This window comes from Lonchura striata, chromosome Z, assembly GCF_046129695.1.
Source record: "Lonchura striata isolate bLonStr1 chromosome Z, bLonStr1.mat, whole genome shotgun sequence".
In the NCBI taxonomy this organism is placed as follows: domain Eukaryota; kingdom Metazoa; phylum Chordata; class Aves; order Passeriformes; family Estrildidae; genus Lonchura; species Lonchura striata.
Genome location: NC_134642.1, coordinates 22,931,106 through 22,958,845, shown reverse-complemented (window position 1 = coordinate 22,958,845; position 27,740 = coordinate 22,931,106). Strand labels below are relative to the sequence as shown.

The 27,740-nt window shown below is 44.1% G+C and overlaps 1 protein-coding gene and 1 long non-coding RNA gene across 2 annotated transcripts; one reads left to right on the top strand and one right to left on the bottom strand.

Annotated features, from left to right (window-relative positions):
* Positions 1–5,404: 5,404 nt before the first annotated feature.
* ACER2 (alkaline ceramidase 2) lies at positions 5,405–27,720 on the bottom strand. Its single transcript, XM_077790389.1, is given in 9 exon segments — positions 5,405–5,652; positions 5,654–5,740; positions 6,427–6,564; positions 9,582–9,707; positions 21,392–21,548; positions 22,398–22,512; positions 27,127–27,150; positions 27,152–27,549; positions 27,714–27,720. Coding segments are annotated over 9 exon segments (1,131 nt in total). The 3' UTR covers positions 5,405–5,573.
* LOC116184567 (uncharacterized) lies at positions 9,990–11,122 on the top strand. Its single transcript, XR_004149322.2, has 3 exons — positions 9,990–10,028; positions 10,165–10,280; positions 10,856–11,122. It is a non-coding gene; the product is annotated as an uncharacterized LOC116184567 (long non-coding RNA).
* Positions 27,721–27,740: the final 20 nt, after the last annotated feature.

Below are 27,740 nucleotides of genomic sequence, written 5' to 3'. Positions count from 1 at the left end.
CATAACTTCTGAGCCTTTCATTAATCTTTTTTCCCTCTCTTCTGCTCAACTATAGTAAAAGAAGGTGAGTGAATGACTTTCATAGGTACCTCATGTTTGGCCAATATCAAACCACAACACTGACTTAACAGAACCCTTGCAACACAATAAAGTGCTATACTTTGGCATTGATGTAGGAACCTTGACATAAAAATACTTAAAATAATGGGGATACAGACAGAGCCATACTACTTGGTGAGTGTGGTATGTGGATTTGACTTCTTTGTCTGAATGCTTACCCAAGCAGTTTTTCCACAGGAGATGCTTATTGGGAAACAGGTAGCAGCACCCACCATCTAAACCCCCACATTGCTACAACCAGCCACTTCATATCCATTTCACAAGGCAAGATCAGCAGTGTCCGTGTCCTATACAAATACCTACAGCTTCTCCAATTGCTCCTGAAATACCTATTTTCATTAAGATACTGACCCTCCACAGTCTACTCCTGTGTTTCCTGCACCTACCCTCTCCAAATACCACAAATCTTTGCACACTTCCTTCTACATACTTGCATCATATTCATATCTATCTCACACTGGTTTTTAAGACTAAGGTTCTTTCTCCATACATGCCTTTTGTTTTTTCCAACTGCTGGTAATCCTCATTGGTACTCTCTAAAGGAAAGTATTTCTTCCTCTCTTACAAGATTTTTTCAGAATGGTTTTGAGTTTTTCTTTTTAATAAGGTGATGTATTATTGTATTATATTTGGCTCCTGATCCATACTAATCCTTCAGTTCTTGTACTAAGAACATATTTTCTAGTTATTCTGCATTTGGCATTGTCAAAAATAACTATATAGATTTAAGACATTGTTCTTGTTTTTTTGTTGTTTTTTTTTCACAATTCAGCCAACCTTTGAATTTTAGACTTCTTTTTCCAGGTATCCACAGATCTTCCAAGACTTTATCAGTAACTTTTATGTATGCACTGCTGAGCAATTAAACAGAAAGTGACCCAAGAAGGACTCTGCTTATGTACACTCTACACCTTTTTCTGATTTTATAATGGATCATCTAGGATATCTCAGGAACAGCTTTTCAAACAATTTTACACAAATCCACAGACAGAACTTCTATCAAAACAGATTTCCCAGCACTTTTATAATAATGTCCTGTCAAACCATGCTAAAATGATTATGTGTCAAAATCTAACAGTACAGTTTCTTCTATAGCCACATGGACAGAAAATACCCTGTAGAAGAAAACTAAATTAGGTAGACACGACTTGTTTTTAACCAACACCTACTCACCTCCTCACTACATGCTGGAAGTTTACAAACAGGTTTTTATGATTCCTGAGTTTGTGACATGGAAGTCACCTCCTTCAAACTGCAGTCTTTCTCAGCTTGCACTGTGCTTAACTGACAGCCTGGAGCATAGCAATACAAGACATTTGTCAGCCAACCTCTTGGGGGAGTTTCTGCCTTGTAAGCTTTGAGCAAAATGTTGATCTTTGTGAGTTACACAAGAAAGTAATTCCTCTATCTCTGGAACAGAAGCATGTGAAATTCCTTTCATGTGTAAGGAGCTCCAGATGCTGTAGCTAGTACAAACCACAGGAAAACATAATCCAGAACCTGAGCACAACTTTGATTTCCTTCCTGGGTAAGTTTCTATTATTTTAACATAGGTTGTCTTATAGGCCTGGCTTTTCTACCTGACCATCTTTTACACAGCTTGTAGAAAATTACCTCCAAGGCTCTTGCCTTTGTCAGATTTGGACAAAATAAGCATGGAGCGCTGAAACTATCAGGGAAGTCCAGTGATATGATGATGCTCCTCTCATCTCCATGGGAAACCATGTCTGTAAATTCCACATAAGAGCAGACTGAATGACACAATGTATGAACCAAACCACCAGCTGTTTTTGAATTTTTAGCTGCTACTGCTACAGACATTAATTCTGAGTGAGTAACATTCTTGAATTACAGCTATGCTTTCATGCAACAACTATTTCTAGCTTGATTATAATTGCTTATGAGGATTCATGAATGTCTCAAAAATAGTCTTTTACATGAAGTGAGAGAACCATGTTAAAAGGGAAGCAGGAGGGGAAGGGCAGGCTACTATGGAGTCACAATCTCTATTTCCTTAAGTTCCAAGCACAGTCCTAGGCAACATATATGAAGATAAAGATCCTCACTTTGTTCTCCCAGATGTACCTGCTCTGACCCAGTTTTGTCTATTTGTGGAAATACAGGCCACTCATTTTTAACCATTTCTTGCTACTTGTCTTTGCTGATTCACAGGCTTGCAGTTTTCAAATATTTGTTCTAGTTGCAAAAACCAGTTTGATACACAAAGTAATCACTATCTTACTAATTAATGATCATCTATCTAATGCAGTCTCCCTCTTTCTCACTGATTCAGAATTGCTGATGACTGTGTAAAGAAACAATTATCCTTATAGTTCATGCATTATACTGGCAGCTGCATTCTTCTCCACAAACATCATACATTAAAAAGCAAACAATATTTACTCCAAATACAGTTTAATACTGCAAAGTATTACATGTTTTCCACAAACATTTAGTATACAGACTTAAATGGAGATGGAAGAAACCCCCAACCCTACGTCACTCCTTATGGAGTATTTATTGCGCTGTAAATTACTGCGAATTGGGCATTTGCTACCACTGAAAACTAACCATCCTTTCAAAAAAACCCTTAAATTTAACATGAAAGGAATGATAGATATTACATGTCAATATTTACAATACCCTAAATACAGTATTGCATCCCACTAAATAGACTAAAATACTAATTGAACCTAAACTCTAGGAACTAACCCACTTCCTGCCGGCAGGGAAAGAAAACATCTGGGGCTTTATAACCTGCAGGTGCATATAAATCACTTTATACTGCAATGTAATACAGCTCCTTGTGCATACTCTATCAATCTGTATGATCCAGTGCACAAACCCTTCTGTATGTCAATCATATACTTCTTTGGGTACTAATCTTATTGTGTAGGTGCAATCTGTAAAACTGCAGATCTTGAAAAATTGCAGGTTTTTTATTTTTTTAAATAAGTGTAGTTATACAGTTTCAGTTTTATATATGCTAATTTAATGTAAAGTGCAATAGCTAAATCTAAAAGTGGTGTGCTGCTGCTACAGAGGAATACTCCAAGCATTTCTACATTGAAGATTTGAGCAAGAAATAGTGACCTTTGTTCACAAAATCTCCCATAAAGGGTAAAAAGGCTAGATAATAAAAATACAGGAGATGATTCTTGGCCTGTTATCTGCATTTATTTACTTCTTCAATAGCTGAATGCCCTACTGAGATTTTTTTTTTTTTATTACAAAATTACTTCTTTGTGAGCAGTCAGACTCTGCAGAGTAGAAGACAGCAACTGACAGCAGATTAAGTAGAACCTTTTGATTCAGAGGTTACTTTCAAGCAAAATATTAAGTAGAAAGGCTCCAGTCTTTTTGAACAGCACACTATGTATGCCGCTATTAGATTCCCAAGAAATACTGAAAATAACTTACTTACCATCACATAATAATTTAGCAAACACTATCAAAAAGTCTTACTCCAAGTAAGGCCATGTTAGGCATCAGAAAACTTATCTGGGTTCCAGCCAGCAGTCTATCTGTATAAGGATCTAACAACAGAACTTTTAATTCCTGAGAAGTGTTTGAAGCTGAGCATTACAAAACCAGGGGAGAGGAAAGCAAAGGAAAAACATAGCTGTGTTTCAAAGAATAACAAACATCAGTATGTACATTTTTATAAACAGGTTTCTAACAAAAATTTTATTACTGTGTGTCAAAAAAAAAAGATGTTTCAAACCTACTAGCAAGTGGTATAAATAGGTATTATTCCACTGGAAAGGTTTTATGCTGATTTTATTATTTGGCAGTCATGTGACAGTAGCCTACTCACCTATTTTGAAGGTTTCGTGAAAAAATTGTATCTCCCACAAACAATTTGCTTCAAGAGTATCAGCATACACCTTACTTCTTGCTCTCTATGCATAAATTTTAATACAAAAGTTTTAAAGGTTTCAAAATCCTTGAAAATTAATTCAGCCAAAAGTTCTTGCTAAAAGCAACTTTCATAAAGAAGATACAGTATAGAGAACATTTTTGCATTGATAAAAAACAAGTACAACATAAGACATGTAAACAAAAGAGAAAATCATATTTCATAGTCTAATACAAAAAAAGGAAATAACACTTACTAATAAAAGTTTATGTTCAAAGCCTTAGCCTGCTTGGAGTTCTGATATTAGAGTTCTGAGGAATGTGAGTAGACCCTTTTTTCTCCAAAACTGCAGAGATTAGAAGCTACAATTGCTCATACTTGAAAAACATGCCTAACTCTGCACCATTTTTTAAAACTGGCCTTGTATTAATTGCTTGCAAGAACTATAGCAATTCCTGAACTTCAACCCCAATAATGTTAAAACTAAATGGACCTAGACATCCCTTATCTTTACAAAATGGACTGAAAAAACACAGAAAATAAGAATCTTTTGCAAGAATGCAAGATTCGATATTACATCTCACTGCTCACTGAAATCTAGGTCTTTAGCTTGGTTTTTAAGCAGTTAACTACTTTTTTCCTAAGTATAACCAGCAGAGCTCTGGACTATTTTTGAGATCACTTGCAATGCATTGGTGCAAAGTCAGCTCTCAAATTAGAGTGCTGCTAGGCATCTATGAGATTTTATAGTTTAATCACACTGTCAATCAATGCTGACCTGAGATCTTACTGAAAGTAATGTTCACACTTCTGTGAGCACTTCAATGCCAAATACATCAAACATGTCTCAAGAGGTAGAGAGGGGTTGATTCTGTGACATTTCTGCAAGAAGGAAATATGCAGCATGCAAGTATTCACAGTACAGTGGAAATAGAGTAAAATCCTCAAACTCCTACCTAGTTTTAGGGACTTCTGTCAGCTCCCTCTGCATTTACACTGCCTAATTGCACTTACAGAGTAATCCAGCTGCAAACACTCATTTCCGGTTGTACTTGGGGAAGCAACCCTATATTCTGTGATCCAAAGCGATGCACAGCCTGGGTGCCATACCAGGCTGGGAACAGCATGGGCCTCGAGCACACTCTTGTGGCCATGTGTAAGTGCAGTAAAATCAGAGCTAAGAAGGACACAGGATAGCATGTAGGCATCTTGGACTGTCTTCTTTCAGAAAGAAAGTTACAGAAGAAGTGGATCAAGCACCAAAGATGACTTTCTACAAAAAGACCATTCCTTGACCCTGTTATTTGAAAAGAGCTTTTATCAAGAGAAATGCTACATCAAAAACACAGTGCAAAAAACAAAGAAGCCATTTTGTTACTTTTAGAGTTCAATGCCCCATGTTCCTGCTTCCTCTCTCTTCTTCAAAGAGGAATGAACACACTTCCCTCCTCTTTCTGTGACACTTGAAGTGATGGCTGTCTTAGGAAGAAAAGAAAATACAGCACTAGTCATTTATATTATGTAAATATTGTCTGTGCTGGAATATAAGTTGAAAATCCATCCCCATTCCATGGCTTCCAAGTTCATGTAATCTTCACAGATGTTTTTTGTGTGCACAGAGAGAGATGACATAGGGAACTCCAATGAATGCCCACCTTTCACTAGGCCAGAACAGGGCTCTGCTCAGGGATCTCAGAGGTAGCATCAAAGTAAGCAAAGCAGACAGATCCTAGATATGCCGCAAGGCAAATCAAAATGTGCCTGAGAATAGCCACCCACACACCAAGATAGGAAAAAAAGGAAAGAAAAAAAGCATCAGTAACATAAATTCAATAAAGCAATCAACTGTACCACCATACTTTAAAATCAGTCTGTCCTTCACCATCTTCTCACAAGCCCCCCGTAAGATTGCTGTCTGTCCTTTGCATGGGGGCAAAGAATATTTGTAAAGGACAACTACAAAACCGTAGTTTATCTCTGGTCTAAATAGGCTCCAGGCTTTTTTTGGCTTCTCTGCACCTGTCAGATTTGTGCAGAAATGCTGAGATATGGCACCTCAAGTAAGTAACTGATTTGTTGGGTGGTAAAATAGGAAAGGCATCAAAGCCCTTTACTGCTTCTCCATTTCACCATCATTAATTAATCACTAATCTTCATTCATCACTGATCTTCATACCATCATTTTCAATGGCACTTTAAGTTTTCATAGTCACAGCTATGTTTTTAGTGACCAGTACGGCAAGGAATTCAGTTATAATTAATGAACCTAGTGGCTTAAGAATACAATCCGGAGTAAATCTGCCAGCCTGAATAGCACAAGACTTGTTCTGGGCTTATATATTCTGTTTATAATTAAACAGAAATAGCCACCAAGTAGCACAGAAGGGTAATGTGGGGAGAATGGATCACATTTGAATCAAACTCTGGACTTTATACACAGCATTTACCATACACAGTGCAAACAGGGAAAGTTGAATGAGGACCAGATCTCACAAAAAGCTTTGTCACTGATCCATCAGAAAAGAGCTAACATCCACCAAAGACCTGAAAAGAAACACAGTTTGTGTACACGCAGGTTTTCACACCTAAGGAGAAAAACATAAATAAATAGTTATAAAACAATGCCAGACATGCATCATTAAAATGACTCCACCACAAATGTATTTAACAGATTAACTTCACTTACAGTGTGGCTCTGAGGCAAGGCAGAGCTGAGGTAACAAAACAAAAATTTTTATCAGTAAAAAGTACCCTGTGTTTTGGGTATTGTCTTGAATACCAGTGTACCAATGGTGGGCAAACATCAAACTATTCCTATATCTAGGAAGAGGTGTAACTAGTGATTAGTTACACGTGCTGTTCATTAACAACCAGCCATGCAGCAAATATTCAGATTTGCTTATATCTGTTACTCTATAAAGACTTCTGTTAATGGTAAGGCATTTATATTCCTCAGTGAGAGGTACTACTGTTCCTAACAGCACTAATCCAGGCTCCTAAGAAGGGCACATGAATAAATTTTGTTTATCTGATGGATAAAACTAGACTATTGAGATGGAATACTTGTGTATTCTGACAAAGGAAAGGGTGTGTGTATTGAGAAAATTAGGGTTTCCTGGACATATCTGAAGGAGATAAACACATGCAACTGCGTCTCATTTAAGATAAGAGGTTTGGCCTCAAACTTAAGGTCTTTTAGTCAGGACCTGACTACCTGAATTCCAAATGGAAAAGGCAAGTAACCTGCATGGTTCAAAGAATTCAACACTGCAAAGGAAAACTGAAGGCTTACTTACCCAGTACAAGATCAGCCATAGCAATGGTACAGACTGTAAAGAGAGGTTTGCTCAGTACCACCATCACATACTGCAAATTACTTTTATAAACTTAAGACTACGTTGTAGAGTGTTCTGCAAAGGATTACTTTAAGGTGGAAAGATCTCAAGAGGAGCACAGCCTGCTGATTTCTGTAATACTCCTGGGTTTTCTGAGATCACCCATCATGGAGTCTTCAGTTTCTGCAGTAACTGCTCCAGATGAGGTGAGGACATGCTTGCTGAGGAAGCTGGAGACTGCAAAGCCACAGTACTACAATGAAGAGTAATGCAAATACCACCTAGACATGTAGCCTTTCTTTTATTTCTCAACAGACATAGACACTGATAAGAACTAAAATAGGACTTGTTAGCTGCAGGTCTAAAAGACACAGTCATGCTGTCCTGATCCTATCCTACTCTATTCTAAAAGATAATGGATCCCACAAATCTTGCACTTCCATTTCCCCTTTCATCTACACAATGCACAATGTTCTCTGTTTAACAAAATATACTTATTCAAATGTTGGCATTTCTGCAAACACTTGTGACATCCAATCATATGATATTTAAGGGACACTTACATACACACTTCCAGCAGCATTGTCTTCTAATGTCTTGAAACCCCCAAAAAAGCATTCCAGCTTTTCTTCAAACCAGTGCAATGTTGGCTGATTGAATTTTACACAGATATCTCCCTTTAAATCCTAAGGAATATTTTTAACTAGCTTAACCTTTTAGGCAAGGGAATAAAAGAAGAAGCAATAATGAAGCAAGGCTCCCACCACAGTGAGATTTCTAATAGAAGAATCAAATACTAATGGTCAGACCAGAAACTAAGGTAAGTATTCACTATTCAAGGCTCAGAAGTCAGCTGAGCAACAATATTCTAGCATCTATCTGCACATGGAGGAAGTTGCCTCCCTAAATAGGTACTAATTTGATGACATTATAATCTCAATGGCTTGGACTAAGACAATCAAAGGATACACATCCACCTTCCCACTGATACCATCTTCTAGTAGAGCTTTTTCTTTTAAGAAACATAGGAAGGAATTTTTTGTGACAGAAATGACAATAAAGTTGTACAATTTCTTTGTCTTTCAAGGACACGACTACCTTTTGCTCTTTTGATCACCTCCTACCCACAATACTTCCCAGCCATACACTCTACCTTACTAGGTCCACATCTAAGATCTTAATGCTCTTTTGTGACAATATTATTTCCTCATTAAAGACAAACATAAAGCAGAAAATTTTGGTTTTAAAACACAGTGGTTTTGATTCTCCAAAATTCCATAAAAAATTGACACAGCCTAGAATAGAAATAACAACAAGGAGTTTTGGTCTAAAATATCAAAAACTTCAGCATGGAACAAAAGCAACTTTTCCCCCTCCCTTTAGAAAACATTGTTTGGAGAGGCTTCCATTGTATAGCAGTGGCAGATCAGGGTAATGTAGCAAAGAGAAAAGTCTCTATTCTAACATATGCAATTAGAATGAAGACATTTTCTTCTAACTCGTTTTGACATATGCAACATATAACAGAAAGTGTAATCTTTCTCAGAGAGTGGAGAAGAGGTGAAAAAAGACAAGGTCAAATCCTAGTACTCCTCTGATCCTTTTTGCTGTGGGTGAAGAGATGGGAAAAAAAAATCTCTGGACAGCTGCTGGTATCACTATAACAGAACACTCTCTAAAATATGGAAATCAGTCTCAGGTTGTTCTCTATTTGCATTCTGATTTTATTATTTTTACAGCCGTGACTGACACCTATCCCCCAAAATGTAGTGATCAACCTTATCTTTGTCACTCTGACTCCATCATATTATTCATACTAGATGACAAAGTCATGCAAGACTCACAGTACAACTCTGGGAGTTGGAACATCTTCCACATGTGCTTGGGCCTTGCTCCCACTAGCATCCAGACTGCAACCATGCCATCACCTCACCCTTATGCACACTATACAGTAAAAATGCTGTTCATAAAGTGAAACCCGGGCCCTAATTTCACAATAAATAAACAAATTTGAGTTAAATGCAGCAAGAGGTATATTGCAAGAACACAGAAAATATCTGACCTACTAAAAAGTCCTAGGGAAAAGAAATCCTTGTCAAAAAATGCCTCAACTGCCAAGAAAATATATACTAGATTTGCTCTTGCTTGTGGTAGAAGCATTTCTGATTTGCTGTCATGTGCACTGAAGCCAAATATAGTGTATCATCTCATGGTGTCCTAAGGATCTGAGAGGCAACGCTGCCTGCATTCTGGAGAATTGTACTTACCTCTTCAACTCAGCAATGAGCAAAGCAGTGCAGGGAACTCCCAGCATAATTAGTGAGATGTTGTTAATGGCAGACCAGGCAGGTGTAACTCCAGACAAGACACCCACAGCAGCTTTAAATCAACTCCTGAGTAGAGTTTATACAGGCAGAAAAACGTCTTTAAATTCAAAAGTTTTAATTACTAAACTGAGAAATTTCAACATTATTTCAACAATGTAACAAAATCTAGGTTTACCTCTGCACACAGCATTGTATGTCTTCAAAAATGTTCTGTCCCATCATTGTTCATGCTTTTAACATGGATTTTTAGGATATTTTCTTATTGTTGATGCCTCAACTTCTACAGCTATGTAACAGTATGCTTAACTTTTCTTTATCTCTTTAGAGCCTTCAAAGATACTGAAACTTACATGCTAAGTTGGAACATTTCCTTAATCAAATTCAACAGTAAGTGAGAAATGCCCAGACTTTTTATAAAACCAAGATTTGGTATTTCTTAGCGAATACGAAATCACTATTGTGCCCTTTGTAGACAGTGTGACAACTTTTAAATTAAATATATGTTAACTTTTTTAAACTCCAGGTCTGCACTTCAGACAACTCACATCCACTCTATGGCTGAGGAAGAGGATCACCACACTACTTTTTAACTACTGTCCTTTTAAAATTGTTGTCCAAGGATGGCCTTCTATGTTTGAAGTAGGCTCTCAGTGTATTTTACGGTACCATTCCATGGCCACAAGTGTCATGAGCTTCACCTAGGCTCATTTCATTTGCCTTTTGCTTTAAAGTTTTTCTTTCTGCTGGAAAGCAACAAGTTGCTTATGTAGGAAGTTCTGATCTGACATGAATGTCTTAATGAATAATATTAATGAATAACATAAATAATTGGTCATGATAGATAACAACGTTTTCATCATTGCAAATTCAAAGTGTGATGAGGATGATGAAAGTGAACAGTACAGCTGTGAGCACACGATAGGCATAATACTAGAGGATTAGTCAGGCAAAGCAAAAAACTTAAAAATATTAATGAAACCTGTTCTAGGTTAGGGCTTTGTCTTGGGTTACAATGTAAGGTATGCATTTTATCACCACCTATGGCACCTTCTGATGAGCTGTTAATGGTCAGTTGTTTGCAATAGCTGCCCAATGCGCACACAGCCTAAAGCAGGGCCATCAAGGACTCCCCAGAATGAGTCACAGAATTACATTGTCCCATTTTGAGATGTCTAGGAGGATGTAACTAACATTTCTACCTCTGTATAATCTAGCACTTGGGACACCATTATATCACCACTGGACTCCCAGAGGAAAGAGCTCTCAATAATCACCACTGGACCTCCAAAGAAGGACCAACATTTCTACAGGATCACTGCTTCAACAAGACCACATCCCTCACTCCAATGGGACAGCTGCCACCACCCTGACCAACAGGGTCATATTCTGATTTTGTCAGTTTAAGCCACTGTCTTTGTACTAGTGCCTTTATTGCAAATTTTTCCTATTAAATTGTAATTCTTACTTGGAATCCCTCACAACATGTCTGTGTGGAGTTAATTCCTTCTGCTGGTTTGCCTTCAATCTAGCACAGGTTTGTTGCCCAGAGTGTCTGCATACTTCATAAAGAAATCAAGACCTTCCCTAAAAAGTAACTGTTTTGACACATTTTCTGAGAAGTGGAAGGATATGATAGGAATTTTCATCTCAGTATTGACAGTTTTAACACAAAGTTAAACAGAAACAGTATTTAACCCCAAAAGTGTTGTTGTTCCTTTACAAACCACTAGTGTAACATCCTGGTCCATACTATGAACCTTCCCTGCAATATCAGAAGACACTAATTGACAAAATGTAACCTCTCGGCATCTGGGACCTCATTTACAGTTTACATAAATTACACATAGATTTAGGACTCTGAATTCTTCATTTGAACTGAACTTCTAAGAGTCACACCATAAACAAAGACACCAGTAAAGTTTGAGAAGTTGAAGATGTTCTGCAATAATACTATACTGTAATAAGCAAAAGTACTAAATTTACACCAATGCAACAAAGCCATTAAACCACATAGAATCATAGAACATGCTGAGTTGGAAGGCACCCAGCAGGATCAACACTTCCAATTCCAATTCCTTCCCTAGCCCTGCACAACACCATCCCCAAGAGTCATACCATGTGCCTGAGAGCACTGCCCAAATGCTTCTGGAACTGTCAGGCTGGTGCTGTGACCACTTCTCTAGGGAGCTGTTCCAGTGCCCAACCACCCACTGGTGTGAAAAACTTTTTCCTGATATCCCACCTAAACCTCCCCTGACTCAGCTTCAGGCCATTCCCTCAGGTCCTGTCACTGGTCACCACAGAAAAGAGACTAGCTCCTGCCCCTTCTCCTCCCCTCATTAGGATGTTGAAGACAACAATGCGGTCTCATCTCAGTCTTGTCTTCACCAAACTGAATGAACCAAGTGACCTCAGCTACTTCTTATACAGCTTCCCCTCTCACCAACTTCGTTACCCTTCTTTGGATCCTCTCTAACAGTTTAGTATCTTGCCGCGCTCCCGCCCCAGATCCCTGATCTCAGCCCCGGCTAGCTCTCGTCCTGGGGCGAGGGCGGGCAATTGAGGCACCCTCCGCTGGTCCCAGCTGGGGTTTGGAGAGTGCCTTTGTGGGTTCCGGGCAGCGCTGGCAAGCCTCGCGGTGGTAAATGAAGAGCGGATCCTGCTGGGGGCTAAGTCCGAGTTTATTGTAGCCCAACGGGGCCAAATATCCTAGAACAGTGCCTGCCAACAGGAACAAGTACAAGGTGCTTGCACCGGCTTATAAATTGTAAGGGAGGGGTAACCGACGACTGATGGGGATAGGGATAGGGAGTGGCTCCGGGATGGGGGGATATGATGTGGTCCAATGGGGGAAGGATATGGGGGGAGCCCCAGGTTCTCGCCCAATCACCCGGTGCCCTGAGTAGAAGCTTCTGGATGGATGGGAAGGGGCACCGAGTGATAGACAAGGCACCCGGTGGGGGGTAAAGGGAAAGACTGCGCCCCTTCCAGGGCGATGGACAGCCACTGGAGAGGCGGGAAGGGAGGACAAGGCGGGAAAACTGGGGACAAACCAAGTTGTACATGGGGGTACAAAGGAATAACCCGATACATAATACAGGGATAATAAAACATACAAATAACGCAACTCCACATCTCCTCCTTTTTTTGTTTAAAAAGAAAGGGGAAATGGGCAAAATGAGTCTTTAAACGGGGGCTGCACAGTCTCTGGGCTCATCTTGAAACTAGATGTTGTCTTCTTCAGGAAGTTCTTCTTCTTGGAACCCTTCCTGATTTAATGGTTCCAGTTCGTAAGGCGCTGTCAATGCAGCGTGGTTGACACTGATGGTGGAGTTAATTGCTTTTAAAATTAAACTCTTCACCACGCTGAAGCCTATGATAAACACAATGTGTCCCAGCAGCAGTAGAAGTCCTGTTTTTAAAATTGATTGAACCCACCCAGAGAGTCCTCATCCTTCAAACAGCGACCCCAGCCATCCTGCAGCGATGGAAGTGAGGACGTCCTCAGCCCTGGAACTTTTGCTGGAGGCTGAGGAACGATCCACGCATGCTGGGGTCTTAGGGCGATGGTGATGCCCAGAAGGATGAGGCTCATAGATGACAGCATCCTGGGTGGTTTCAGGGTGGAGTGCGTGTCTGGAAAATAACTGAAATGTAAGTTAATAATCGAGGTAGGGGAGGTCTAACTCAAAGGGGAACAGAGAATCCCAGGAGCCAGAGAGGGAAGAGGGGGGACCAGGTGAGGGGGACCTTTTCCGCCGTCGGAGGGCGGCGTACCCAACTTGAGGACTGTCCGGTTTTTTCTTCTGGGTCTTAGGGACATATGGTCTGACGAATTTGGAAGGGACCCATCTCAGGCCTGAGGGCGTGGATACGCAAGCGTACCCCCGTCCCCAGGTGACCAAGTCATAGGGTCCTTCCTGCCGCCAGGTCTCAGGGTCTTTAATGAGAACTGGCGGCTTTTCCCTGACCTTGCTCTGCTCGTAGGAATTAAAGTGCCTCGCGATGGGGGGGTTGAGGCACTCGAAGGAACAGTTTAAGAAATTGATGGTAAAAAGGGCCCGTGCCAACTGAACCTGGGGGGACTCATTTTTAGCTGACGACTGTTGTTGTTTAAGCATCCTTTTGATGCTTTGATGAGTCCCCTCTACCACGGCTTGACCTGATGGGGAATAGGCAATGCCAGTTTTATGTTCTATTCCCCATTGCTGTAGGAAGCCTGCGAATTCCTTGGACTTGTACCCGGGGGCGTTGTCTGTTTTTATCAATTTTGGGACGCTCAGCATGGAGAAGGCTTGTATCAGGTGTTTCTCCACGTCCTTGACCTTCTCCCCTGTGTGGGCAGAGGCAAAAACTGCTCCGGAGAAGGTGTCCACGGAGACATGGACGTACTTCATCCTCCCGAAGGAGGGGACATGAGTAACGTCCATCTGCCACACCTCACAGGACTTCAGACCCCTAGGGTTAGCCCCTGCGCTCACCGATGGTAGTGGGAGCGACTTACAGGACGGGCATGTGGCCACAATGGCCTTGGCCTGGTCCCGGGTTAGATGGAACTGCTGGACCAGACCAGGCGCATTTTGATGATAAAGCTGGTGGCTTATTTTGGCCTACTGGAACTTGTCCGGGAGCGGCGCCAGCTGTGCGGGGGCGGCAGCGAGGGAGTCAGCACGCCGATTGCCCTCGGCCAAGAACCCCGGCAGGTCGGTGTGTGACCTGATATGCATCACATAAAATGGTTGCTCCCGGTGGGAGACTAGCCTTATCAGCTTAGAGAGCAACCTGTTAAGGGCATCGTTGGAGACACCTTGCAGGATTGCATCCTGTGCTCTGGACACTACACCCGCTACATAGGCCGAATCGGTGACCAAATTGAAAGGTTCAGAGAACCGCTCAAAAGCTCTAACGACTGCGGCCAACTCAGCTACTTGAGGGGATCCTTCCACCTCAACAACATCTGCCTCCCACTGCTGAGTTTGAGGATCTTTCCAAGTCACTACTGACTTGTGGGACCCTCCGGACGCGTCCGTAAAAACTGTTAGAGCCTTTAAGGGTTTTTTGCTCTGAATTTGTTTTGTTGACAGAGTGAATTGGATTTCCGAATTGAAAATTTTGTGGGCCGGTCTCAAAACAGAAATTTTTCCGGTGTAGCTGTCCAGTGCAAACTGCAATGATTCGTTTTCTTGCAGCAGGTGTTCCAACATTGCCTTTGTGAATTGGCCCGATTTCAATTTCAAAGGAATGTGGATGTGATCAAAGTCACACCCCGCCAGCTCCCGAATCTGCGTTCTCGCTTTGCGGATTAGTTCTGCCACCAGCTTTTGTGGCCGTGTCAACCTTTTGGTTTGTGAATGACTCAGGAATACCCACTCTATGATGGAGAGTGGGTCCCTTTTGTCCTGATCCTTGCCCTTTCCTAGGGTGTCTGCCCATTGGAAGATGACACCGTGGAGGTGTGGCAGTCTGCCCAATATGATGAATCTGAAGGGCAGGCCCGGATCGTACCTGTGGGCCTGCCTGGCAGACATTGCCTCCTGAACCTTCTGCAAAGCAGCTTTGGCCTCTGGAGTGAGTTCCCTGGGAGAACTAGGCTCTTCCCCCGCTTTCAATAAATTTAGAAGAGGGGCTAGGTCTTCGTTGTTAATACCTAACCAGGGTCTCACCCAATTTAAAGACCCACACAGCTGCTGCACGTCAGCTAGAGTCCTAATTGAATTTTTTATGGCCAATTTTTGCGGACCAATGGTCCGCTTGTTAATCTCCAAACCCAGGTACTTCCAAGGTGGCATTCTTTGAATCTTATCTTCTCACAGCTCGAACCCTACAGCAACCAACGCACTGGTTGTCAGTTCAAGCGCATGTGTAAGTAAATCGCTGTTGGGGGCACAAATAAGAATATCATCCATGTAATGCTGGATGATCACGCCCTCGGTGGCTGCACGCACAGGGGACAGCAATGAAGAGACGTACCACTGGCAGATGGTTGGGCTGACTTTCATGCCTTGGGGAAGAACTTTCCAGTGGTATCTCTCCATTGGGGCTTCTTGGTTGATGGAAGGAACTGAGAAGGCGAACCGTGGCGCATCATCAGGGTGTAGGGGAATTTGGAAAAAACAATTCTTGATATCAATCACAGCCAATTCCCAATTTTCTGGTAACATCGTGGGGGACGGCATCCCTGGCTGGAGAGGACCCATATCTTCTATTACGTTGTTGATGGCACGAAGGTCGTGGAGGAGGCGCCACTCGTCTTTGCCAGGTTTTTTCAGGACAAAGACGGGAGAATTCCAGGGGGATGTTGTTTCCTGGATATTCCCTTTGGCGAGTTGCTCCTTCACGAGCTCTCGAAGCGCTTTTAATTTTTGTTTATTGAGCGGCCACTGTTCTACCCACACTGGTGTATCTGTGAGCTAATTAAGTTTCCGGGTAGGACGCTCCTCAGTGACTGCTGCCCGAAAAACCTGGGGGCTCGGGATGTTAATTGTGACCCCCCACTGGGCCATCAGGTCTCTCCCCCATAAGGGTTCCGTGTAATCTAATACGAACGGGCGTAAATAGGCCGATTGCCCGTTCGGCCCCTCAAATTTTACGATGTTTTTTGACTGTTTTGCCAATTGAGAACCCCCTACACCTTGAATTTTTCCCGCCACGTTTTGCAGCTCCCAGTGTGATGGCCAATCCCGTGCGGGGATGACCGTCACGTCTGCCCCTGTGTCCAGGAGACCGCTTAGGTGTTTGTACTCCCCATCCTTCCGCATATAGCAGGAGAGCTTTGGTCTTTCCTTCCCCATGACCTGGGCCTGGCACACCTGGTAGCTCTTCTTCGCTGACTTCTTCCATAGATCCTCAGGGTGTGCCGGAGGCCCAGATGCTGGAATGGCCTGGGCGATGATTTGGCCCTTGGGAAGGAAGACTGGAGGATGGGGGCAGTGCAGCCACACCACTAATTGCTCGGTGTTCCTAGATGTTAGGGATGGTGCAATAGTGACTTCGAGAGGCGTGAATTTTGTGTCCCCAAGAACGATGTACTTACTGTGGAGGTTCCTCCAGGTTCCCGGGTCCTCTGTGTCGACGGCGATGGAATGCCAGTTGCTGTCCCTTAGGTGCAGAGCCTCAGTCAGGGCCAACCTATATGGGGAGAAATCAGATACGATGTTAAGTATCGGCTTGGGCTGGTTCGGGTCTCAACCCAGCCAGGCAGTGGGAATGAAATCCACATCCTCCCTCATATAGGCTGGTTTGTCAGCCATAGTCCGGTGTGTCAAGTCCAGTGAAATGTCCTCAGGTGGGCGTTGCAGGTAGTCGTCCCTCCCCTCCTCTGATGTTATAGAGCCCACCATATTTATGTCCTCGCGCAGGGAGGGACTGCGCTGATGACTCAGTTTTTTTGTTTTCCCCCAGGGTTGGGGGCACTCCTCCCCTGATGTTGCTGCTTAAACTTAAAAAACTCGTCCCTCAGCGGGCATTGGGAAGCCCAATGTCCCTTCTGCCTACACAAATTGCAGGCCTGATGTTGCGGGTTACTCCTCGGGGGTGCTCCTGTGGGGCGGCGGTCTGGAGAAGGGGTGGCTGGCGGTGTCACGGCTTCAACTAAGGCTACTCTCCTAGTAGGTGGTTTAGGAGTCCATGGAGTGTCCCCAGCAGGAACCGTCACCTTTCGCGCGCAGACCTGAAGCATACTTTGAAGTGTAGGCTCAGGATCCAGGGGCAGACTGAGGATTGCTTGCCGGCATGCATAGTTGGTGTTCTGCCTCGCAACTGTGGTAAGCATCCCCTCTCGCAGCCTCTCGTCCGGGACCTGAGCCTCCATCGCGTGGTGTAATCGGTCCACGAACGCGACAAAAGGTTCTAGGGGTTCCTGCTTTAGGGACAAGAAGTTAATAGCCGTACCGCTGGGTCTTAACTTAAAAAACGCCTTTTCTGCCACCCTGGTGCCGACCTGCAGCGCCTCTCGAGGTATTTTTTCTACCTGCTTGGTCCCCATTTTCCAATCCCCCTCCCCGCACAAGTGGTCTAGCGATATTACAGCCCCATCCTCATCCCTAGAGCTATCTGCATTGGCCCAGAGGTCAGGCAACACCTCCTGTATCTCCCGCTTCCACTCGGATTCCCAGATTAAAAATTCTCCGTGGGTAATTAAACAGGAGAGGAGAGTCCGAATGTCCACGGGGACATATTTTTTGGAGGAGAGGATTGCCTTCAATAAGCCTCTAAAATATTCGCTTTCCCTACCGAATTCTTTCTGGGCCTTGCAGAGCTCCTTGATGATCTGCTGGGGGATGGGGGACCACTGTGCAAGGGGCCTACCCCCCTGCCGCGGGGTACAGGTGACAGGTGCGGCCGAGAAGGCAGGTAGGGATTGGGGTGGATCGGGGTTCCCACGCTCCCCCCCCCCCGGAACCGAAAGCGTGGGAACTGGAAGTGGGGTCGTGGGAACCAGGGGACGAGGCGTGGTCTGGAGCAGGGGGAGTGGTATGGTGGGGACTCCCCTCCCCGGGGGTGGAGCTGAGGGGTGGGGTGTTGAATAATTCAAGGAAGGAGGAGTCTGCAGGGGGTGGAGGAGGGAGATGGGCGGAGAAGTCGTGGGACCGGAAAGGGTTGGTCTGCCGGAAGGGGTTTTGGGAGGAGGGAGGACAGGGATCATGGGAAGAAGGAGCACAAGTGGCGGGAAAAGCCACGCAGTCACTGCCATCTTGTGTCCTGGGGAAGGGGGAAGAAGGGGAGCCATTTTGGGGGGTTTGGGGATGGAGGATGGGGGATGAGGGATCTTCGGGGGTCTGGAACAATTTAAAACGAACAGAGTTTCCACGGGACGGGGCTGTACAGCGCGGGGAAGAAGGGGAACGGGTAGAAGCAGAGACAGTGCCTGCACCGTCCTGCGGGGAGGCAAGGATATTCTCAGAGGGGCCAGAATCTGCCTGCGGGCAATGCCGGGATGCCTGTCTGATAATACCCGACTTCGGGAGAGAGGGAGAGAAAAGCGGAGTAGGGTTATTCGAACTAACAGCCGAACTGGGGATCAGTTTGTTTGCGGCTGGCTGTGGCAGACTTTCGTAGCGATTTTTAATTATATCGCGAATTTGGAGAGCCAAATGGGTGAATTTGGAGAGAGAGAGATCAGACTGCCGCAGGATCTTTTTCCCTACCTGGTCCCAAAAGGGCACTTGGTATAATTTAGCTGCCGAAATGTCAGGGAAGGTCTGCGACAACCACTGAACAAACTTCTTAACTTCAGATTTTTTAACCTTAATTCCCCCCACTAAAAGGATACCCACAACTTGGGAATAAATGCTCTTCTGCGGCACGGACAGCCTTGCACCCATGCTGTTAGATGTTAAATCGTGCCGCAGCGCCTACGATTGGGAAAACACGAACGAAAAACAAAAGACCACGCTTCCGGCTTTACCGCAGTCCTTAAGCTTCCCGCCCGGGAAGGGAAGCACCAAAACCAGGAATTTTTTCCCCGAACCCTGGGGAAAAAGAAACCCACCAAAAAGGGATCCTTTCCCTAAACCCTAGGGGAAAGGAACCAACCAAAAAAGGACCGGGAAAGCCCCAGGGGCCCCTATACTCACAAACCAAAGGGGTCCGAGAGGGAAGGGTGGAAACGAAAATCCAATCGTAGGACTCCTCCGCGAGAGGACCGATTCCGGCGGTGCGTTCTGGAGCTGCCGGTCCTGTCCCCGGGAGCACCACCCACTAGAACGTGGGTCTGCTCCCTCCGGGGTAGCTGACGGCCAGGAGGACGAGTCTTCGGGTCTGCGCGACCCTAAAAATCCTCAGACGAGGGGTCCAACGCCACGGAAAGGGCCCCACGTTGGGCGCCAGCTGCCGCGCTCCCGCCCCAGATCCCTGATCTCAGCCCTGGCTAGCTCTCGTCCTGGGGCGAGAGTGGGTGATTGAGGCACCCTCCGCCGCTCCCAGCTGGGGTTTGGAGAGTGCCTTTGTGGGTTCCGGGCAGCACTGGCAAGCCTCGCGGTGGTAAATGAAGAGCGGATCCTGCTGGGGGCTAAGTCCGAGTTTATTGTAGCCCAACGGGGCCAAATGTCCTAGAACGATGCCAGCCAACAGGAACAAGCACAAGGTGCTTGCACCGGCTTATAAACTGTAAGGGAGGGGTATCCAACGACCAATGGGGATAGGGATAGGGAGTGGCTCCGGGATGGGGGGATATGGTGGGGTCCAATGGGGGAAGGATATGGGGGGAGCCCCAGGCCCTCGCCCAATCACCCGGTGCCCTGAGTAGAAGCTTCTGGATGGATGGGAAGGGGCACCGAGTGATAGACAAGGCACCTGGAGGGGGGTAAAGGGAAAGACTGCGCCCCTTCCAGGGCGATGGACAGCCACTGGAGAGGCGGGAAGGGAGGACAAGGCGGGAAAACTGGGGACAAACCAAGTTGTACATGGGGGTACAAAGGAATAACCCGATACATAATACAGGGATAATAAAACATACAAATAACGCAACACCACAGTATCTTTCTTATAGTGCAGTGCCCAAACAGCCCCCAGCACTCGAGGTGAGGCTGCCCCAGCTCAGAGCAGAGCAGGACAATCCCCTCCCTTGCCTGGCTGGTGAAGCTGTGCCTGATGCCCCCCAGGACAGGGTTGGCCCTCCTGGCTGCCAGGGCACTGCTGACCCATGTTCAGCTTGCCAGAACCCCCAGGTTTGTTTCCATGGCCCTGCTTACAGTATCTCATTCCCATTTTGCCCCATCTCCAGCACTTTCCCTTGTTGAAGTCCACCTGACTGGTGACTGCTGTCATTTGTAGAGGCCTCTCTGCCCTCAAGGGATTTAACAGCTACTCCCAATTTAGCGTGGTTATCTTGTAAGTATTCCTTCCAGTCTTGATGTTGAAGAGGAGTGGTCCATGCACATAGGCTGCATACAGTAATTATATGTACACCCTACCCAGTGCAAACTATTTTGAGGTATGGTCAGTCTAGCCACCAAACTTCTCTCCATGCATTAGCAACTTATAATCTGGCATATTATCAATAATAAACCAGCCACCCAAACAAAACCCCCAACAATCAAACAAATAAATAAACCCAAAAAACTCCTGCAGAGAGTAACAGTGTAAGAAGGCAAAAATCTTAGCAATCTCCAGAGAGAATAACACTGATGTTGCAATTCAAGCCTCTCCATTACCTTAACTTCTTTACTGCGTTAAAGAACAACATTATGTTTTTACTGGGGGGAGGGGGGAGGTGCAAACCACAATCAGATGGCTTATACTGGCTATATTTTTTTTTAACCTGCAAGAAAAAGAACAAAAATACCTTTACAACAATAGTTTTCTAAATAAATACTTTGCCTTTTAATGCCTAAACACCATCCTTAACCACTGTTTTAAAAATTCACATGAATAGTCAGCTGACTTCCATAGGTTCACTTGTATATACCCTTCAGGATATACAAAAGGAAGAGTGAAATATGGCTTCTTCTACATTAGCTTTAAGTTGTATAAACTACTCATCATAAAAGTCTCCCTAGAATCAACAAGAACATCTCATCTAACATCTCAACTGAAGTTACAGGACACAAATCCCACTACCAGCAACTGCTGACTTGGGAATTTTGAACAAAATGGGCTGAATGAGATAAAAGCAACTGGAAGACAATGGAGTAGAGAAAAAATAGCAGTGATAGTGGGCTGATAATCTGATGCCATTATGTGCAGGCTTAGGTGTTAGCACAAGAAGTTTCAGAAAACATGAAAGTGTACATGTATCATTGTATGATTACCTGTCATTTCGAAAAATTCTAGGCAGGTATCTCCTAGGGAACCTCATTGTGGGGTTTGTAATGGCAAGAGCACACATCAGAACCCAGAGAATAGCCAGCTCATCCAGCATCTGGCCCAAGAAACTGAGGGTAGCATGAAAATAAACAGATCCAATTCCTGGAAGAATGAATTGAGACAGTATTACAAACAGCTGCAGTACCATAATAGACTGAAACATTCTGTTCATGCTCAGAACTTCACAGAAAATGGTAGCTACAGGAAATGGTCTAGAAAAGATCATAAAAACCACCAACTTTACTAAGGGGCAATAAAGTTATCATACTCTCCCTAATCATGAAAAGAAGTACACACAAAAGTAGATTACAAAAGTAGCAGCTAAAAATATCAGCTCCTACTATAAAAGATGTGCCTGAAGAAATACCAGGTAGAAAATAAAAAGCAAAATCAATTAAGAAATAAATGCCAAATATTGCTTCAGAATTTCCTCAATAGCACAAGAATGGATAAGAAAAGAGAAAAAGCAGCATCCGATGACTACTCCATGATACAGATTTACATGTGGAAAGTGTCACACTACCCCAGAGGGCTCTGATTATCCCCTTGAAGTGCCTCCAAGAATGAACAAACTTCAGAATCTCACATCTACACCTCTGGGCCTTCTCAGTATAAACCCTATTCCTCTCCTAAGTTGCACTGGCACTTCAGCTTTTATTTAAGCAATGAGGGTCAGCACTGCTGTAGAGTAAACCCAAACACAAGGAAAAAAAAAATATGCAAGGAAGGATTGGAAAGGAACAGAACTATGGTCAAATTTTCCACCAACCTCAGTTTGCAAAAGGCATTTTCCCTCCAGAAATTATGCTTTGGCTTTAAGCAAATACAAGCAAATTCTTCCATAGATGTCAGGATTGCTTTGTTTTTAAAAACAGTCAAGTACAAGCAGGAAAAACTTAGGTTCCCTCTCACTTCACACATGATTTGGCAAATACAGAATAATCAATTTACCAACCACAATTAACAGAATCCATATTAAATATATTCCACTGGTGAAGCAGATTGCCTATTGATGGAACAAGCACGTACATATGGGTGGTAAAATGAAAAACAAGACGTTGCTTATCTAGGAAAAAACCAAACAGTCTCACAAAGACAGAAAATAAACAGATCTTAAATGAACAATATAATAACAATTTTATTATAACATTTTTCTATAATAACATTTTGTCATTCAGTGAAGCCCCAGTTCAACAAGTTATAACCCCTATTTCTGCCTATGCTGAGCTGTTTTTGCAAAAGCATCAACTTGTTTTAACATCATTAAATTAGTAACTGCATAAAAACTTTCTGCAATGGAAAATGTGGCTAGTCACAATTCAAGTCAATTCCCAAAGGAGTTTTAATGAGAATCTATGTTCAAGATTGTGGCAATTCAGAAAGTGTACAAGATCAAGCTATTGAAGACCAGTGACCTGAAACTGACCAATGAAGAAAATCAGAACAGGCAATCACAGTTTATCAAAATTTGGCTAGAAAGTCCTTATTCCACCTAGGAACAAGGTGATAAAGGACACACTAGATCTATGTACCACAGCTGTAGCAATGTAGATTTATACAAGTTATTAGCCAACATGGGAGCAGTTCTGTGCTATAGTAGCACTCCTCTGGGCATGAACTCCTACCCATTCTAAGGTCCTGCCTGCAAACGTAAAAAACCCCTTGCAAACTGTAGCCTGAGCATGACTTGTACTCTTCGCAGTGGTCATCAGGAGGATTTGTTAACATCTCAGAAGCTGAAATAATTGTAGTACTAAAAACTACTAAAGTATGGCTTCGGAAAGTACATTGCATGTGCTTTTTTTATATTAATACATAACTGGCCTCCATGATTTGGTAATGAACAATTCAAATACTTTGATAATTATAGTAAGTGCAAAATTTACATCAGTAGTACAGAAGATTTCCTTTGGCATCTGCAAAAGGCAATGATAGTTACAGTTCTGGAAAACAGGCAAGCACCCCTTCAGTAACAGTCCATTATTTTGGCTTAATATAATTCTGGACCTTTAGTTTTAATTTTCAACTAATTAATTATATTATAGCTATTCAGGACATAGGCCTATAGGACAGAGAGAATGGGCTTGCTTCGATCATGATCATGCAACTTCAGTCACATCTGGCCACTGTCTTGACACAGATGTTTCCTGCAGTCCTACCAAAGCTCAGGTATTCATCACTATTGATTACATCTTCCAAAGAGCAGCTGCAGCATTCAATTACTACAGAAAAACTTATTGCACCATGTTTGTCTGTGCAGAAAGCAAAACTGGACTAAAGTATCTCCCAGTAACATCAGAGGGTGTGTATCCTCCATATCCTGGTACCTAAACATGACATTCATGTATACTAAAACACTTCTGTGGTAAAAAAAGGATGCTATAGGGAGAGTACAAGTATTCTTAAGACTACCTTATAACTTTTTGAAACTTTTATTTCCATGCCACTAGGGGGCAAAGGAAGAATAAAACCCTGGCAATTCCCTGAGTAAATAGAAATTACAAGCACAACTAAATGCAACATATTGAATTGCTAGATATTGACTTTCCCAGTTAACAGGAAAAAATACTGTTTTCAGGTATTGTTGCTTATTTAAAAAATAAGTAATATCTTTTATTTTGTAAGTACCTCTTCACAGAGAAAAATTTTTTGAACATTTGGAGGCATTTGTTATGGGGTGGAGTAGGGTACACTGCATCAGAACAGATTATTCATTTCAGAAGGAAAAAAAAGAAAAAATATATTGTTTTTATACCTATTCCTTCAGTTTGAGCTATGGAGTGTTTTGTGACCTCTGTACTGAAAAAGTGTGAGACCCTAATCACTTTAGCTAGGCAAAAATGCTAAGTCCAACCTGTGTATGCTTTAAAAAATTAGTTTGATCAATTTATACAAAACTTACAAGGAGATTTATCCTACAGATTTGATTCTGTTTAATTTTTTTTTCTGTTTAAATCCCACAGAATAAATAATTTTTAAAAATACATTTCAGATAAGCTGCTCCAGTTTTGTGCTTACATGAATATTGCATGAGACCTCAACCACAACTCTGAGCTCCGCCACGGCAATTTAAAATGTGGATTAGCAAGGCTTTAATCTGAAGTTTAATGACCCAGATGCCAGATTCAGGTCTGCTGAAGAGTACTTCCTGGAACTTTGAGGGAGTTTGAATCAGTCAGAACAAACTCCCCCTAGAAGGAATATAACTTAGATGCCAGATAAGGTACTTTATAGAGTAGGGCCAAAACTTCATAACTGTCCTGTGAGCATCTGTTTTTTTGAGGACACAGTTGCACAATCCCATCAATTCACTGCAACTTACTGTTTTAATTTTCAGATGTTGCTAAAAGAGAAATCAAGCCCTAACAATGACTTGGAATTACTGAAGAGAGCCTAAACATGACTATCCTCAACACTGCCTTTTTTCTCCTCCCATTTCAGCATACAGCTGATTTGTACACAGCTGCCACAACACAGCAGGCTTTGGGGCAAACTTTCTTCTGTGTCTATCCAACTATCTGAAGCCTCAGTTATTGATCTGGACACAAATGCAGCTTCTAGCGTTTTCACAAGTTTCTATACCACCACTAATCAGCTCAGTACAGTGTTGTGATTTAATCCCACCCAGCAACTATGTCCAGCTGCTTGCTCACTCCCTTCAGAGCAGGATGGTGGAGAAAATCAGAAGGGTAAATGTGAGAAAACTTGTGGGGGTTGAGATAAGAACAGTCCAATAGGGAAAACATAAGCTCTTCACACAAAGTGAAATAAGGAATTCATTCAGCACTCCTCATGGATAGGCAGGTGTTCTCCATCCCCAGAGAAGCAGGGTCCCATTACATGTAACAGTGACTTGAGAAGACAAATGCCACCACCCTAAAGGCTCAAACTGCTTCCTTCTCCTTCTTCCAGCTCTACGGGCTGATCATTACACCATATGGCTTGGGAAATCCACTGAGTCAGTTGGAATCAGCTATCCCAGCTGTGTCCCCTCCAGAAGCTTTCTGCACACCCAGCCCACTTGGTAGTTGGGTGAGGCGAGGAGCAGAAAAGGTCTGAGTAAGGTCTGCTCAGAAGTAAATAAAACATGCCTGAGTTAGCAAGATTGTTTCCAGCACAAAACCCCCCATTACCAGTGCCTATAAGGAAAATTCACTCTACCCCAGACTCAACCAGCACATACAGTCAAAGGATACCCATCCCCCTGCATAGCTGGCTACAAAACACATTTGCTGTCTTCAATAACTTGTTTATCCTGACCTTTTCCTCCCTTTTTTGGTTCGTGCACAGTGACATCAGACACACAAAAAAACCCAACAGTTTCCCTCACACACTCTCAAAATTCTTCAGTTGCATAGACCAGCTGCCATCTTTAGGACTTTGGCAGCTAAGTACAAGAAGAAAACAAGTTAGCAATGTACGGCAGTGCACCATGGAACTACTTACTCTGTATGTGCAGAACCTCCCATGATACAAACTCCAGCCAGGGAAGCCAGACACTTCTTCTTCCACTACATGTTGGCAGTCAAAGAAACATGGCTTGAAAGGGAAACACAGACAAGGATGGAATTTGGGGAAAAAAAAAAATCTGCCCACTCTAAAGTATAAAAGAGACAAAGCAGAAACTCCAGCTCCTCATTTGTGCACAAACCACCTCCTACAGACCAGAAAACAGAAAACACCTGCCCTGCAGGTTTGCTCCTGGACAGTGATTTTCATGGAAGGGCAAACTACCCAAAAGCCCAGTGGATGATCTTATTCTAGTGGATCTGTCACTGCTATTCTTTACATCAACAGGATGTCAGGAGCATTACTCCCTTTCCAAGGTATGTCATACACGGCAGTCTGGCTCTGCTGCTGTGACTGTTCTTTTATCTCTCTCCAGCAGCTGAGAAGTATTGGAAAGCTACAAGAGGACACGGGGGTAAACCATGACTAACTGGAAGGAAGCAACAATTACATTATTCCTCTTCCCTCTCCTCCATACTTCAGTTGCTTTCTTAAACAGGTATCTCCTCCTCTTCCAAAAACACACTCCTTACTTCATCCTGCTACCTAAAGGCAAACTCTCCATGAAAGCTTTGCCTTCTTGGAGCCAAATACATCTGGGAGAAACCAGAAAAACCTTGCATCCAAACACCAAGGTACTTTTCAATCTTGACCCATCACTGCCGTGCATGCTCCTCAAGGCGCTGACACCTGTTTGTGTAAATGGGTACTAGAGTACGAGCGGAGGCAGCGGGCTCCCGCACCGCCTGGCTCTCCTGAGCCTGTCCCCAAGGTGCAGAGCGCCAGTTCCCCGCTCCCCGGCGGCTTTGAGCACCAGCTGCTCCACAGGCATGGGCAGCATGCCCGCCTCCCTTGTACGCTTAGGGATCTCACAGAATGACAGAATTGTTATGTGTGGAACGGACCTCTGGAGAGGATCCAGTCCAACCTCTCTGCCAAGGCAGGGTCACGTAAAGCAGGTGACACAGGAACATGCCCAGGTGAGTTTTGAGTGTCTCGAGAGAGGGAGACTCCACAACCTCCCCAGGCAGCTGTTCCAGTGCTCTGCCACCCTCAGTGTAAAGAAATTCTCTGTGTTAAGGTGAAACTTCCTGTGTTTTAGTTTAGGGACATTATGCTGTGCTACCGGGCACCACTGGAATTTGTCTGGCGCCATCCCCTTGGCACCCACCTTTGAGATATTTCTATGTATTGATTAGATCCCCTCTAATTGTCTTCTCCAGACCAAACAGTCCCAGCTCCCAGCGTCTCTCTGCGCACGAGAGAAGCTCCAGAGCCCTGATCATCCTTGTGGCGCCCCAGTAGCTCCTTGTCCCTTTCGTGCTGCGGAGGTCAGAACTGGGCAGGGGGCAGGGGGCAGGGGGCAGTGTCAGTTCCAGCCGCGCGACGGAGAGGCGCGCCGCTCCCCGCTCGCCGCTCCCCGCTCGCCGCTCGCCGCTCCCCGCTCCCCGCTCCGATGGACACGGCGCAGCAGGGAACCGGGACGCCCGTCGCGGCGGGAGCTGCGTAAACAACGCGCCTTCCCCTGAGAGCCGCTGCGTCGCGTGTTGATGGCGCTTCTTTCCGCAGGTGTCCGTGCCCACAGCCGGAGCTCCTGCGTGCCGTCCCCCCGGCCGTTCCTAAGGCGCACTCTGTGCCTGGCGGCCCGGGCCCGGGCCCGCCCCCGCCCGCAGGGGCGCGCGGGAGGGGCGGGGCCTGGCGCACGAGGCCCCGCCCCCGGCCTCTCCCCGGCCCCGCCCCCCGCCCTGGAAGCCTCGCTCGGCATTGGGCAGCTCCGGTCACGCG